The following is a 15,126-nucleotide window of genomic DNA, read 5'->3' as shown; positions in this document are numbered from 1 at the left end:
AAATCGTAAATATTAAGGAAAAAAGTACAAGAAGTTTTTACTCAGCCGTTCTTGGAGATCATGCAGTCATTATAATTGAACATAAAGACCCTAAGGTCACCTTTTAACGTCAGCTAGTTGCATTTGATTTGAAATAAAATATTATTCATAGTTATTTGATGGAATTTATTACTTACCATACATATACAATAGAATTGAAAAAGTAGAACGATACCTTCGCATATTCGGAAGAAACCACTAATCATTTGATTGCACATCTTTGGGTATTATATTTGTGCACTAATAGTTGGCCGAAATATGCCCGAGGGGACCTTGTACTAAGTAAAAGCCAGCACAAAACTTGATCACAGCCAATTGAAAGCCTTACAAGGTAACAATAATCCTCAAATTCAATCAAATTTTGAGGAGACCCTTATGCATCTACTACTTCTAGAAAGAAAACCAAGCGTGAATGAAAGACAATCGGGTCTGCTATTGAGAAGGTCAAGCATGAGAAATTAAGCGTACCGACACGAAACACGGGGAATAAATAAGGGAAAACACGAAGCACGCACATCGAACCAATCACGAGAAAACGTGAAATAAAATTTCAAAACCCGAAAACACGTGGAATAAAAAGGCCGAAAACGTAGCACGAAAATAACCTTTTACCACCCTCAGTGATGGGCACTGAAAACCAAGAAAAAAAGAGTAATTTTCAGTGAGGCTCAGAGGAAATATATACACGACAGGTTCTACGCAGGGAAAAGAACTGGCAGTCAGGTAGATCCTTTTTGAGCTGCAGAGGAAATGAGAAATATGAAGGGAGAAGATCAGTATCTATTCAAAAGGAATGAATATTTGACTGGTCAACAAATTTCCTCGTATTTTTCAAGACTTGCTATGAAAGACGGGAATTCTAAACCTGGGGATTCAAAATCTGCTGAAGAAGAAGACAGCAAACACGAACTGAAAATTAAAATTTGCAGCAACTTCCTAAATAACCTCATTTAACTAACATTCAATGCTATGTATTATCTTATCTGTTATTCGTCAATGATTTACTTTGCACTTTAAAAAGATTGAGTAAAGCTGTCAGTTTTGGCTGAACTTGGTCTTCTTTACAATTTTTTTTATACAGGAAGTATAATGTAACTTCCAAAGATAATTAAAGGAATAATATCATTAATGTAAGAAAAAGAAAGAAACCTGAATATGTATGCTCCATGTTGAAGATCATAGGGTAATCTTAAATTGCTTACATCAACGACATTTGGTCTTGGATGTTGATTTGTCTAATTGGCAATCGTAATTTATCTTCGTATTGCTATATAATTCAAACGTTGTTGATCTAGGACATAGAAACGAACAGAAACAGACAAGAATATAATATAGAATAACTGTACAATGTTTCATACAAAGTGTATGTATATAATGTAAAAAGGCAGTTAGAAATATGAGGTTGCCAAGCATTTCTATCATGTTGTATGAGTATAAATAAATTCACACGGGGATTATCATCCATGATATGCAAATCCCAAAACATCAGTGAATGGCCATTGATTCTGGTGAGCATCAAAATCGTATCAGGTAAAACCATGAAAGGTATCATCTAAGTCTCTGATCTCTAATTGCAAAACTAAAATCTTCGCAGAATATACATGTATAAAAAATTGGACGAAATTTGTGAATTGGACAATGTTTACTTTTTGCAAATGAAATCAAATAATCATACTGTTGAAGGCATCATATGGTAAGTGATTGTATATCATTTCTGTTTATACAGTCACCATATTTTTTTCTTTAAAAAAACATTAGCAAATTAGTCATTTAAAAACAAGTAATACTCAATGGTAGGCACTACACAAAAAAAAAACTATCAAAATATAGATTAGCAACCATATCCCACGAAAAAGTAGTTAAACTCAGTTTCTTTAAAGATCTTCATGCATTTTTGTAGTTCTTCATTAATATATATGTTACTATGGTCTGATGGTAACAATTTGTTGCTAGTGACAAAAAAAAAGGCATTCCTTTCATTTCGATTTTATTTTCATATAACTACTGATCGTTTGTATGAGAAATTTATAAAATGAAAATAAAAATAAAGATCTTGGTTGTATTGGCTTAATTTGACCAAATACCAATTCATGGTATTTTAAGCATGATTTTTAATGGGTCATCCATCGAGACCCACTTTTTATATTTGTTTCTTAATTTATTCATGATATACCTACTTAGTGAACAAAATATCACTTCCAATTTGTGTTGACAACTTTTAGTAAAGTTAGATTAAATTATACAAAAATTGCGAAATTCTCAAATTGTAGATTTTCTGAAATAAGCACATGTTCGTGCAATTTTTTTCTTGAGAATGAATGGGATGTAGTAAAAATTCTACCAATAAAGTATATAATGCATGAATGAGAATACATTTCCTTGTTTTATTTGAGACTGGATAATGGTCTATTTCAATTAAAAAAGGCATACAACAGAGCTAAAATTGATTTGTTCCGGTAACCATGGTAACGCACAAAGTTTTTCCAAATTTTTTTTTCTTCCAGTTATGTTTTATGATGAGATGAATAATTTGACAAAGTATGACTGAATTCTAAGAACACGCATTTCCAAGCTCCTATTCAAATAGTATGGTCCTTATAGAGAATTGATATATTTATTATTTTTTTCTTTAAAATCATGCATCAGCAAGTTCTTTTTGTACCTCTTGATGAATAGTTTATTGTCATTTAAATTGACAGCTATATGTATCCAATTTTACACACATGCAGTATGTCATTTTCTTTTAATTTATTTTTTTAAGCCATGCCTTATCTATTTATCATTTGTTTCATATGATTAAGTCATTGGAAATAAAGAATATGAGAAAGTCTTAGCTGACTAGAAAGCTATTTATGCAGACAAGAAGTCTTTTATCAGTTGTATGCACAACGACAAGTTACCTTTTCTGATATTGGTAATTCTGATCATTCTTCGCAGAGGCCCTCGGCCTTGCAAAACAATCAGAGGTTTGAAAAAGTAGATAGCTCTTTAAATACTGATATTGAAAACTTGGTGTCTCTAGTTGGTTAGTTATTAAAAGATGGAAGGAGTAACACGTCACTTGCTCCAGAGGTACACCAAAAATATGAAAACTCCAGACGCCTTCAGAGCTACAATGTCAGACCACCAACCCCACCAATGTCACAATCAAAATTCTCGAGTTCTAATAGTTCACGTTTCCCGTCACCATAAAGAAGTCCAAAATCGTATGAAGAATAGCACAACATCCCAGTAAAAATGGCCATATCACCATCTTCTCAGAGGACCTTGTCTTCAAATACATCAAAAGACCAATATTCAAACAAGACAGGATCAGGCCACCGACCCTCGAGGAAGAGAGCCTAAATGAGCTCGTTATTAAGGCTGTAAGTATAAGTTTATTGATATTTTCAGTTGTAAATTATATATCCGCCAAAACTACAATCGACACTGCTTCTACAACTGTACTAAGCAGATCATGGATTTTAATCTTTCCAGAAAACTGTAAACATGTACTCTTCATGGGAATTGGACATCAACCAGTTACTGGCAACTTTGTCACAAACACTGTAATTTCTATAGGACACCACACTGTGCATTTATATGTGTGTGTATTTAAAAATGATCGATACAATCATCGGACTGAAGTTTCTAAATGCATTGAGCGCAGTGGTAGACTTGGTGTGCTTGACCGTTTGTATAAACGGAAAATTAATTCCTTCACAACTTAAAGGAGGAAGAGTTCAGTCTCTGTTAGAAGCTCTTTTGAATACACATGTTTTTAATTCATGTATGTTTATAGAAGGTCACACCACCACCTGATGACTATTTTGTGATTGTACTAGTAAGTATCGTAAACAGTGGTCCATGATGCGTTGAAAACATTTTCAATGATAATGGGCGTCAAGAAAAGACAGGAAAGGGTCTTTTCTAAGCGACGTTGAACCGGTAAATGAAATTACTGATGGCAATTTATCCATCAGAGAGACTTTTAACATCAGGCAAGTGCATCTGCCTCAAGCGCGCACTTTTGGTCAGGAAGATAGACCATATGAAACCCGTAAAGTTTATGACGACGGAGTAAACAAACAATATATTCACCATTCAATACCTTCAGGGGCCATTGGTCCCTCACAAGTTACTATTGATGCATCTTATTAACACAGCGAATGAAGTAAACAAAATTGATCTTTGAACTGATGCACCTTTTTTGTCACTTTTCCTCTCCAATTAACCATCAAAGGAACCTATCGGAGATTGATACTGAAGATAATAATTTGGGGAATATTCCGTTGTCTGTGCTAATGTTGACAGTTTATGACAGTGCATTACAAATCTTTTAGATCCCCAAAACAAGGATTTATACCTATATAGTGGTTTCCGCGTTTGACTCGCCATCTTGTTATCTCGTTTGTAAAAATGTGTTACTTAGTCGAACTATACATCATATCTTATTGAATTATGTTTCTAGGGAGGAAGAGACATATTCTATTCTAAGGACCTTTAATTTTTGCGTAGTTCATAAACTCTGAAACATTAGTTGTGTTTTAAGTAATATATAACTTTTATAATGTGGATCTAAGTTTGAACTTTTATGCAACTGTATGTGTAATATTAGACCTCGTTTATTCCGACATTACTACATGGATTACTGTTCACATACAGTACTCTGGTGGTCATTAAAAGTTTCCATTTTGAGGGTGTTCACGTAATTATAGTAAACGAAAGCTTGCTAGAAAAAAGTGTAAATTGGAGCAAGCAAACAAAATATGTGCACACAGCGTTAACGTGGGTTTATATCATGATGTCTACGTCATTTGGTCTCAGGTGAACATGTATAGCAATCGTACCAAAATCATCGTTTTTTTACATTTTAAATATTCTCATTTCTTAAATTGATCGAAATTCTACATGGGCACATGATGATAAATACTGGTTGCTTGACGTTACAAAATCAGTTTTTTCCTTGTCAAATATTGGTTACCATAAAAGTGTTTCGTTCAAGTATAAATAGACAGTCATACGTTATTATTTCTGATATTGTTTTAAATAGTACACGGAAACATTGATAGACAATGCTTAATTTCTATAAGATATTAAGTGAAGAGAAAAATACAGAAGTCACGAGAGTAAAGGTCCTTCTAATGTACCATTTTAATGCATCTACAAGACCCTTATCGCACAATTGAATAGTACGGAAGTTATTTATTCTTTGACGAAATCTGCAAAAAGCAGTTCTCTTTTTTTATTTGTATCAATATTCAATTTGGACATGTTGTTATAGTAATCAACCTATCACATCTGTCAGCCAGAGGTAAGGTTAACGCAAATGAGACGCCTGTAATTTGATTTTTAAGCTAAGGTTTCTTGATGTATAAGGATATAATAATTAATATATTCTTAGATTGACAATTTTTTTCTTAATTTCTAATTTTCATTATAAATTTTGCTTCCAAAGTTTCGAAATCATCTATAGAATAAATAAAAAAAATCATAATTTTTTTAAGAATAAATCATTTATAAATGAAGAAAAAAAATTTTCAAGGCTGAATCTTGACAATTGGTACTATAACCTTTGTGTCCGGAATTAGTGACTTTTTGTCTTATTAATTTCTGTTTGTCTTAAGATTAAATGGCCTTGTGCTTAGCCTATTTCACTTGTAATTAAATTCACTAGAAGTACACCAGTGGTCATGTAATAGAATACTCGCCTTTTGCGATGGAGGTTGTAGGTTCGATCTTATTCAATAATAATATATCTATATAGAATGTCTTTCTGCAGCCTATTACCTTATGAACTTTAGCATGTATAAAATTGGGCCCAAAGTGTCAGTCTTACACAAAGCAGAACCAATTCATATCGCATTAACATGTTCATGTCTTGATATGACTTAAATATTATCCACTAATAAAAAGTTGATTTTTAGTTGGCTAAAAAAGGAAAAGACCAACAGAAAAAACAATAGCATACAATACAGAAAAAAGAGAAATAAATACTGAGCAACACGAACCAAAAACTATTGGTATTTCTATGCCTAGCCCAGGTTCATCTACTGCAGTAGGGCAATTATATTTTCCAGTCTATGTATCCTTAAAATAGAAACCAGAGGGACATTTAAACCCACAAGTAGAAAACAAACCAACAAAGCATTTAAATATTTTAAATTTTTGTCACCTCTCTGTCATTTTGTCTTTTAATTATAGATACATCTTTTTCTTGTCAAAGATGAACATTTACCAGTATTTTGCATTAGAGTAATATACAGTAAAACTGTAAGCAAAACTTTGCGCTGATAATTCATTCCAATTCAATACAAGGAATAAACTGTCAAATTCACAACAAATAGATTTTTTCTGTATTTTGAAGATAACCATCGTTGAACTTAAGAGGACAACTAGTACAAATGGAATTGATCTATTCTAATGTATTGATATTTTTTATTTATTTGACTTCATCTATTCTAAATGTGTCTATAGGAAAAGAAAGTGCCATTCCCTCTCTATTCACGAATATAACTCTTGAACAGCAGAAGGGAAAATAGTCAATACCGAAATTGAAATCAATTACTTTATCAGTTACAACATTTAAAAAATAAAATGTTTTGAAAAGTATCGGCCGAACGGTTCAAGAGTTATTGCACGAAAACCGAATAAAGTGCAATTTTCAAATCATTCAAGTACCATAATTCATGGACGGCAATAGCTAATCCTCAATTTAGATATTGGCCTCCAATTTGTCATTGTTAAAATCAAATAACAATTTGTAATGCATTGGTTGAAACAAGTACAATATTTCATCTTTGAAAGACTGAAGGGTAAAACGAAAAACAAACATAACAAACTGAACCTCCAATTTGTCGTCTGTAACAACGTTTGTAGATTAAAAAAAAACCGTTGACTGGTTCATTGGTCTTAGATGGAAACTGTTGTTAATCTTCCTCTGTACTTCAACATTTCAGGAAAAATTGGTTTAAAAGGACTTAAGGATGTACACCTCTGAGGAGCCAAAAATTTCTAGAATTAAACTTTTTTCTTAACCTGATTTTTGAGTTTATATGACTGTAAAAAAGTAATTGGTGAAGAAAAAATCATATGGTGGTGCACTTCTTTTTTTTTGCTACAGACATTTGAAAGTACCCAATTTTGATGATTTTCCAATTTTTCATCAATTTTTACCAATTTTTGGGCTATTATCATTTTAAATTAAACGTTTTTTTATACTTTTACTTAAGATGAAGTGGACCTCTCTGAATAAATTTAACTTAAAAAAACTATGAGTAGGTGTGAATATAAGAAAGTTTTATAAAATTTTGTCATTTAGTTTGAAGTTCAAATGGAACCTACAAAAAAAAATGCGCATTTTAAAATGGACATTAAGCAGAATCAGCGGACAAACAGCAAATTAGACAAAAAGCAACGGACAAAAAAGCAAAATTTTCGGAAAAAAAGCAACGGACAAAAAGCAAAAGTGTCGGACAAAAAGCTAAACGGACCGAAAGTCGCGGACAAAAAGCAAGAGTGTCGGTCTAAAAGCAAAATAATCGGACAAAAAACAAAACGGACCGGAAGCAACGGACAAACAGTAAAAGTGTCGGACGAAAAGCAAAATTATCGGACATAAATCAAAAGCGGACAAAAAGCAAATTCCGGACCGAAAGCACCGTATCAGGGGTTGTCTCTTATTCTGTATTGTTTATTTTTTAACAATTGTCTTTGACGTAACAATAGTAAGATTTCAAACTACAGACAACAAACATGACAAAAGTGACTAATGTTTAATTCTCGTTAATCAATCTTGTAAAGTATTTGACCCCGAGGAATAAGGTATTTCCACCATCAGTATGTTTAATAAAACAGTTATATAAAAGGTAACAGTCATTCAATAACAATTTAATACTTCATACAAAGGATAAAATTAAAAAAGCAGCTACGCAAAATATCATCCAAGCTGTCTGTAACAAAACATCTCAAGAAAGATACCAGGCAAAGCAAGTTTGATCTGCATGACAAATTAAATTGAATTTCAAAATGTGTTACTGCGGTTTGATAGTAAAACATTGAATAGTCAGATAACTCTTTTTAAATAATGTTCAAATCAAAATTTATTATTTATTGTGGTCAACTACAAACGATGGCAATACAACCAATCATTAAAGCTTTCTATCAAATGGTATCAGCGAAGCTGCAATGAGTTGCGTTCAATATAATCCCAAAAAATTGTTAAGTCGCATGACTCAAAAATGTTCAGGTCAAAATGATGGTCATATATGGTCAAATACGCACGATGAAATATAATCCCACCAAGTATGAAAGCTTTTTGTCCAACGGTCTCTGAACATTGAAATGGTTAAAGCAGACAGACGGAAGGACGAGATGAAGAACCATTACCCTATACCACTAATGCGCCACGTGCCTGGGACATACTTTTCTGAAACTAACCTCATCTGCATTCTTCATCGCAGGCAAACATATTTCTTCAGAACTCTTCAAGTCTTTGTATGACATTGTATCTTCATGTTGATGACCTGTTTTGTATTGAAATTTAAGTTCATAAGATATTGTCTATATATTGCAATAATAACTTAAACCTATGTATTATTTTGAATCAGTGTAAGCTTAGTATCTTTTAACAACAGAAGTGACCTTCACTACAAACTGCTTAGAGTCTGAAAAGATCATATTTTGTGCTCGACAAGTAAGGGCAAGCACATATTTTACTTGACAAGACTCGACATAATCTCGACAGTACTTAACTGTATTTAACTGTACTCGACTTTGGTCTCGACTTTACTTAATAATTCTGATTGAGTACTTGATCATTTTGGTAAATAAAATTGAGAATGGAAATGGGGAATGTGTCAAAGAGACAACAACCCGACCATAGAGCAGACAACAGCCGAAAGCCACCAATGGGTCTTCAATGCAGCGAGAAACTACCGCACCCGAAGGCGTCCTTCGGCTGGCCCCTAAACAAATATGTATACTAGTTCAGTGATAATGGACGTCATACTAAACTCCACATTATACACAGGAAACTAAAATTAAAAATGATACAAGACTAACAAAGGCCAGAGGCTCCTGACTTGGGATAGGCGCAAAAATGCGGCGGCGTTAAACATGTTTTTATGAGATCTCAACCCTCTCCCTATACCTCTAGCCAATGTAGAAAAAACAAACGCACAACAGTACGCACAGTAAAACTCAGTTTAAGAGAAGTCCGAGTCCGAAGCAGAATAGGAAACAAAAGAAAATAAACAAAATGACAATAATACATAAATAACAACAGACTAATAGCAGTTACTGACATGCCAGCTCCAGTAATCAATTAAACTGATTAAAAGATTATGTCTTCATCATATGAATATCAGGCACACTCCCTCCTGTTAGGGGTTTAGTATTATACCGGCATAAAATATATGAGAAGAACATAACCCGTGTCATAAAGTCTGAATATGGACTTGACCAGTCTCGACCAGTCTCTACTGGTCTGAATCAGCCCATTAAACTCAATTATATATTGATCTTACGAAATTCCAGGTTATTTGGTAGTTTGGTTCATTGCGTTCAAATTAAAAGATTTAATTAATATTAGGAAATAAAAAGCTAGAATTTTCAGTTCTGATTAAATCAAGATAGTCACCTTTAATTATTTCTATGACTTTTTCAAATTAACTTGGATTTTCATAAAACTTTACATTTAGATTTAGATGGGCTGATTCAGACCAGTCTAGACTAAATTCAAAGATCAAGACTGAGTCAAGACTGAGTCGAGACTTGTTGAGACCATATTCAGACTAAACCAAAATTATCAAGTACTCAATCAGATTTATTAAGTAAAGTCGAGACCAACGTCGAGTACTGTTAAGTACAGTTAAGCACTGTCGAGATTATGTCGAGTAAAATATGGTCTTTTCAGACTCTGAGGAGTTTTTAGTGCTTGTTAACTGTAAGTAAACTGTAAATTAATGTTTTTGTCATTTTATATCAACATATTTATTTATAAGATGGAAATACCTTCAAATGTGAACAAATGGTTTTTACTTGTTTGATTTGTCTTCAGCTTCTTTTATTTCTTGTGAAATAATTTTTTTTGACAAGATATATATCTTTGACATATTTTGTTTATAACAAAAAGTAATTCATATACTTTGAAACCTATGTCCAACACTTTCTATGTAAGAGTTATTTTACCGATCATTGTTTTTCTAGTTTTTTTAAAATTACTACACCTTTTCAACCATCAAATAAACTTCAGTATTTCTTTCCAAAATTGACTGTTTTATACTCAGGATGTCGAAAATAATTCAGACTGAAGCAAACCAGGGACCCAATATATCAAGATTTATTTCGAAATGAGTAAAATGTAATTGTAACTTGTTAACTGTAACTGAAAGAGATACTAGTACATTATCCTCCTTTGGGGTCCTTGGTCCACTTAAAAGTAAATACTTATTATAGCCCTTATTACAGAAAAAAGTTCCTTGAATTTGTATTTTGTTATTTATTCTGATAAGCTATCTTCTTACACGTTAGCTCATATCTGTAATCCAAATTGTATCAAAGGTTATTTGGGAGGAAAGATCTTCAATTAATCTCTAAAAAATGTAAGTTTTTTCTGCCACTTATATTTGTTGCCGGGCGTTTTTCATATACAAGATATCAATAAGTACATTTTATACACATTAAAGTCGACACGGTTTAACCGAACACTTTTTCATTAGAGGTATCTCCACAAAAACGCAATTTTCTTGCGTTCATATTCAGTTATGGCGATGTCTGCGTCGTCGTCCGAAGACATTTTGGTTTCCAGACAACAACTTAAGCATGAATGTATGGATAACTATTAACTTGTTGCACAAGGTTTCGTACTACAAAAGGAAGGTTGGGAGGGTTGGGATTGATTTTTGAGTTTATTGTCCTAGCTGTTTAGGAACTATGGGCCAAAAACAAACATTTATGTTTTGTTTTAGGACAACAATATCTTCTCTCAATTATAAAATGATTAAGTGCAGCTGTAAATCGGCTGAAAAACTGATTTTCAATCAATCATCATTTTGATGTGATGTCTTTTGAAAAATTTGTAGACTGTATTAATAAGAAATGTTATTTTGGAAATGTTTTTTTTTTCTCATTTTTATTTTGTTAACTTTTTGATAACTCCGTGGTAGATTTGTTTTTTATTCTATATACATTAATTGTCAGAATGATATATTGGTGTTGGTTTGTACTGATGAAGGATATCTGTTATCCGAAATATTTATAGATAATTACATTTAATTTTTCCTTTTTTTTATATTATTGGTGTTGTTTTGTACACTTTTTAGGCGTTTATATAATTCATTTATTGTGTACATGTATCGTTACTCGTTACGATCCAGGACCCTCGTAAGACAGATCGTTGACTAATATCCAGACGTTGAAATTGAAAACAACGTTCAAACCTATGATTGCGTTGGTTAAAACCGCAATTTTTATACGTGTGCATGCAAAACATATATATATATATATATATATATATATAGGTAGCCGAGTGGTCTAGAGCGATGGACACAGTGCAGGCGGTGTTGTCACGATATCCCAATAGCATGAGTTTGAATCCCGGCGAGGGAATAACAAAAAATTGCTAAGGGTCAAAATTAAACTTGTTATATTTCATCAAAAATTAAAATTCTTTGGGTTCTATGATATGCTGAATCTAACCGTGTATTTAGATTTTGGATATTGGACCATAAAAGGTAAAAGTCAAAATTTTCAAATTTTCAGTTCTTTGGCCACATTTATTCTGTGTCAGAAATCTCCGATGTGTCAACTATTTAATCACAGTTCAAATTTAGAGCTGTATCAAGTTTGATCGAAGCGTCCATACTTGCCCAAACTGTTCAGGCTTCTGGAATGTTTAAAATTATTTTGATGATCATATACCTCATAACCTTTATAAACAAGAACGGTCACGTCTCATGATTCGAATTTCTTGCTCATACAACAATAAACACGTTGTAAATTTCATGCGTCCGAAGAGCTTTTCTGGATATAACTTCATTAGGAACGCTCAAAGCCAAATATTTGAAAGCCAAGGATGTAAAAGAACCGAAACAGTTGAAGAGCTATACGACCAAAAAGACCTATAAATCTTAAAACTTAAATCGAGTTCAAAGGTTAGTTGAACGTTGTGGATTTTGACAAATGCTATAACTTCATACTGATATATGATGAAGCCATTTGTATTTGATTGTGAAACATACAACTCGAAAAGTATCAACTGGATATGACATTTAGTTAACCTCAACAAGTGCCTTTTTAAAGTAATATTAAAACTTCATAGAAACCATACATTTTTGGGATAAGTATTCAGGTACGTATCATGTTAAACCGGAAGACTTACTTTTTTTAAACCAGAAGTATCAAATTGTTTTTCTTCTTTTAATCAAAGCACAATGAAACCATTTATTTTTCGAAATCAGTGTACACAGAAGTTATTTTGAGTTAACCAAAAGTGGATTATTTTCTGCGCATTAAGAAAATACAGTATTAATCGGCAATTGTTTATCATACACTCCATTTTATATAAATAGATAAACAGATATTTGTTTGGAATCAGTGTCAACTTTCTTTTGTCACTAGACATGCAAGAAGCACTCTTTATCTTAAATTGTTTAAATGATCATTGTTCAACTATCGTACAATTTCAATAATAATATTTCAGAATTTAAAATACTTTGAAATTGATTTGATTTCGTAATTATACACTTTTGAAGAATACATTGGGAATATAAATTGTGTTTAATTGTGATGAATTATGCATTGTCGTTAAACTTGTTAACCTATGACACCTTAAGATAAAAATAATAATGTTTCCATTCAAATGTTACCTTGAACATTTACTGTCACTTGTTTTCGTACGTTCCCAGCGACTACAAGGTATTGACCAGCATCACTCAATTTAGCTTGTTGAACTGTCATACAGTGGTGCATTCCGTCGTTTTCAATTGATATATTCTCTTTCTGTTTGATCTTTGCATCATCTTTAGACCATTCAACATTTATATCTTCTGAATACACTGAGCATTTCAATTGGAACATTTCACCTTCGATACATTTTATGGGGTTGAATTGCGATGTAAACATTGCTGAAACAGGACATATTTTCATTGATAACATTTAATATTATTATTAATAAAATAACATATTAAAACGACATATCTACAGGTAGATGTAAACTGGTACAACGAAACATCAATACTATAAAACAACAACAAAAAGTTAAATAACAAAAATACCGAACTCCGAGGAAAATTCAGTAGTAGAGAATTAATAAGAAGTAGTGGATTCGTAAACGATAACCAACGAGCGTTTTTAGTCGCAAGTTGATTATCGTTTCCGAATCCACTACTTCTTATCAATTCTCTAGCTTAACCCATTTCTAGTAAAACGACTGTCTGTTTTACGTTCTGACAATGAATCAATGGGATTTCATAAAAATAATTTCGTATTTTGTGTTTTTTAATTCTGTAATAGCTGCAAATGATTATATTCACACGGTTCATATCTATATTTAAGTTAACATAAGTTTAATATAACTATAATGGGTCGTTAGCTCCCCTTTTTAATACTAGATTTCATATTTGTATATAAATATTTCATTTAATGTTTAATCATTACAAATTATTAAAAATATATAGATTTTGGTATTTATTCAAAAAGACAAATATTAATATAGAGAATTTATGTATCTTTTTTTGAAAAGTTAAAAAAATTTAATAACCAAAATTTAGAAACTTTTAAAATTTACATATATAGTATTTAGCAATCTGTGATTGTTTACAGCTGATTAAGGATTGGCTACAATTTAGCCGTACAAAGTCATGTAGATAAATTAAGCGTAGTTGCCACAATAATAACAGGTAATGATGCTCGAGCCGATGTTGCTTTCCGAAACAAATAAAATTATTTGCATGAGGTCTTATTTGAACAATTATACATGAATTTTGTTTAAACTGTTTCCCTTTCATTAAGTTTAGATTATTTAAGCGTTATTACATTTGGCATCCATTGTCAACCAGTCAATAAACTAGTATTATTTGTGGTGCGCATTCTCAATCCCCAGCAGAATTGCTCTTGCTACTGATGTACAATGTATAATTATGTCAATTTTTTAGTTTTACATTCAAGCTTTTCATAACCGTGATCGTCTAGTCGTGGTACCGAAAGACATAACTGTGGTATTAACAATGTCAAGTTTAAACCTTGTATCCGGAATGAAATTTTTTTCATTGTAATTTTTTCTTGACAAAATATTGTTTTAATCTTAGAGGTATTATATATTTCATTTTCATATAAAAGCGATGATTTTGTTTCTGGTTTTACAGTCAAAGAAGTAGTTTTACGGTCATATCTTATGTGTCACACTTTATTCAAATTAGAGTCCGTTCAATGTTGACGTGATGTATATGTGGACTGTTTATAATCATACAAAGAAAAAAATATTGAGAGCATGATATCATTATAAGACTAAAACCATAAGTAAGCATTTAATATGATGAAAAGAAAAGTCCTTGTACGTTAAAAGTCACAAGTGTAATGGGCATATGAATGTTTATTTTTATCAAAGAATTGTACTAATATATACAGTTCCTTGATTCTATAGTGTTAAGAACTAGTGTGTAATAGCCACAATCGTATAAAGAATCATCAGTTCGTTATAACGATGTTGACAATCGACCAATGTTCAAACCTAAAATCAGGAGTAAACTTTTTTTTTATGATGTTAAAGAAAAATGTTTTATTTATTTTTCTCTAGTATTCATTTTATATTTCCATACTGCTATATAACTATACTCAAGAACGTTCAAATGAAAAACATAATCTTCCTTAAAAAAATAACGCACAAAATAAAACAATTTAAATAAATTTGAAAAGAACATGAACAAATCCAGACATAATATATATATTTTATTAAATAACAAAAGCGAATTATCTATGAGACAAAAAAAACAGTTTTTGACATGTATTGACAGTTATGCGCTTTAAGAGTGTTATTTAAATAGTTATTAATGTCAGCACTCGTTGTATAGTGGTATCATGCATAGACTGGAGACTCTACTGATTATG

At 31.7% G+C, this 15,126-nt stretch overlaps 1 protein-coding gene across 1 annotated transcript in view; it reads right to left on the bottom strand.

The window, feature by feature from the left end:
- Window positions 1-15,126, bottom strand: part of LOC127726788 (uncharacterized) — an 85,925-nt gene that overhangs the window by 7,406 nt on the left and 63,393 nt on the right. Inside the window, exons 16-17 of the mRNA XM_052234243.1 lie at window positions 12,888-13,145; window positions 8,458-8,543 (exon numbers count right to left, since the gene is read on the bottom strand). Of these exons, the coding sequence (XP_052090203.1) occupies window positions 8,458-8,543; window positions 12,888-13,145 (344 nt within the window). The remainder of the gene's footprint in view (window positions 1-8,457; window positions 8,544-12,887; window positions 13,146-15,126) is intronic.

The sequence above is a fragment of the Mytilus californianus genome, unplaced genomic scaffold (genome assembly GCF_021869535.1).
Source record: "Mytilus californianus isolate M0D057914Y unplaced genomic scaffold, xbMytCali1.0.p SCAF_18, whole genome shotgun sequence".
NCBI classification, from domain to species: domain Eukaryota; kingdom Metazoa; phylum Mollusca; class Bivalvia; order Mytilida; family Mytilidae; genus Mytilus; species Mytilus californianus.
Note: the sequence above shows the minus strand (reverse complement) of the source record. Positions and strands in the feature narration are given on the sequence as shown.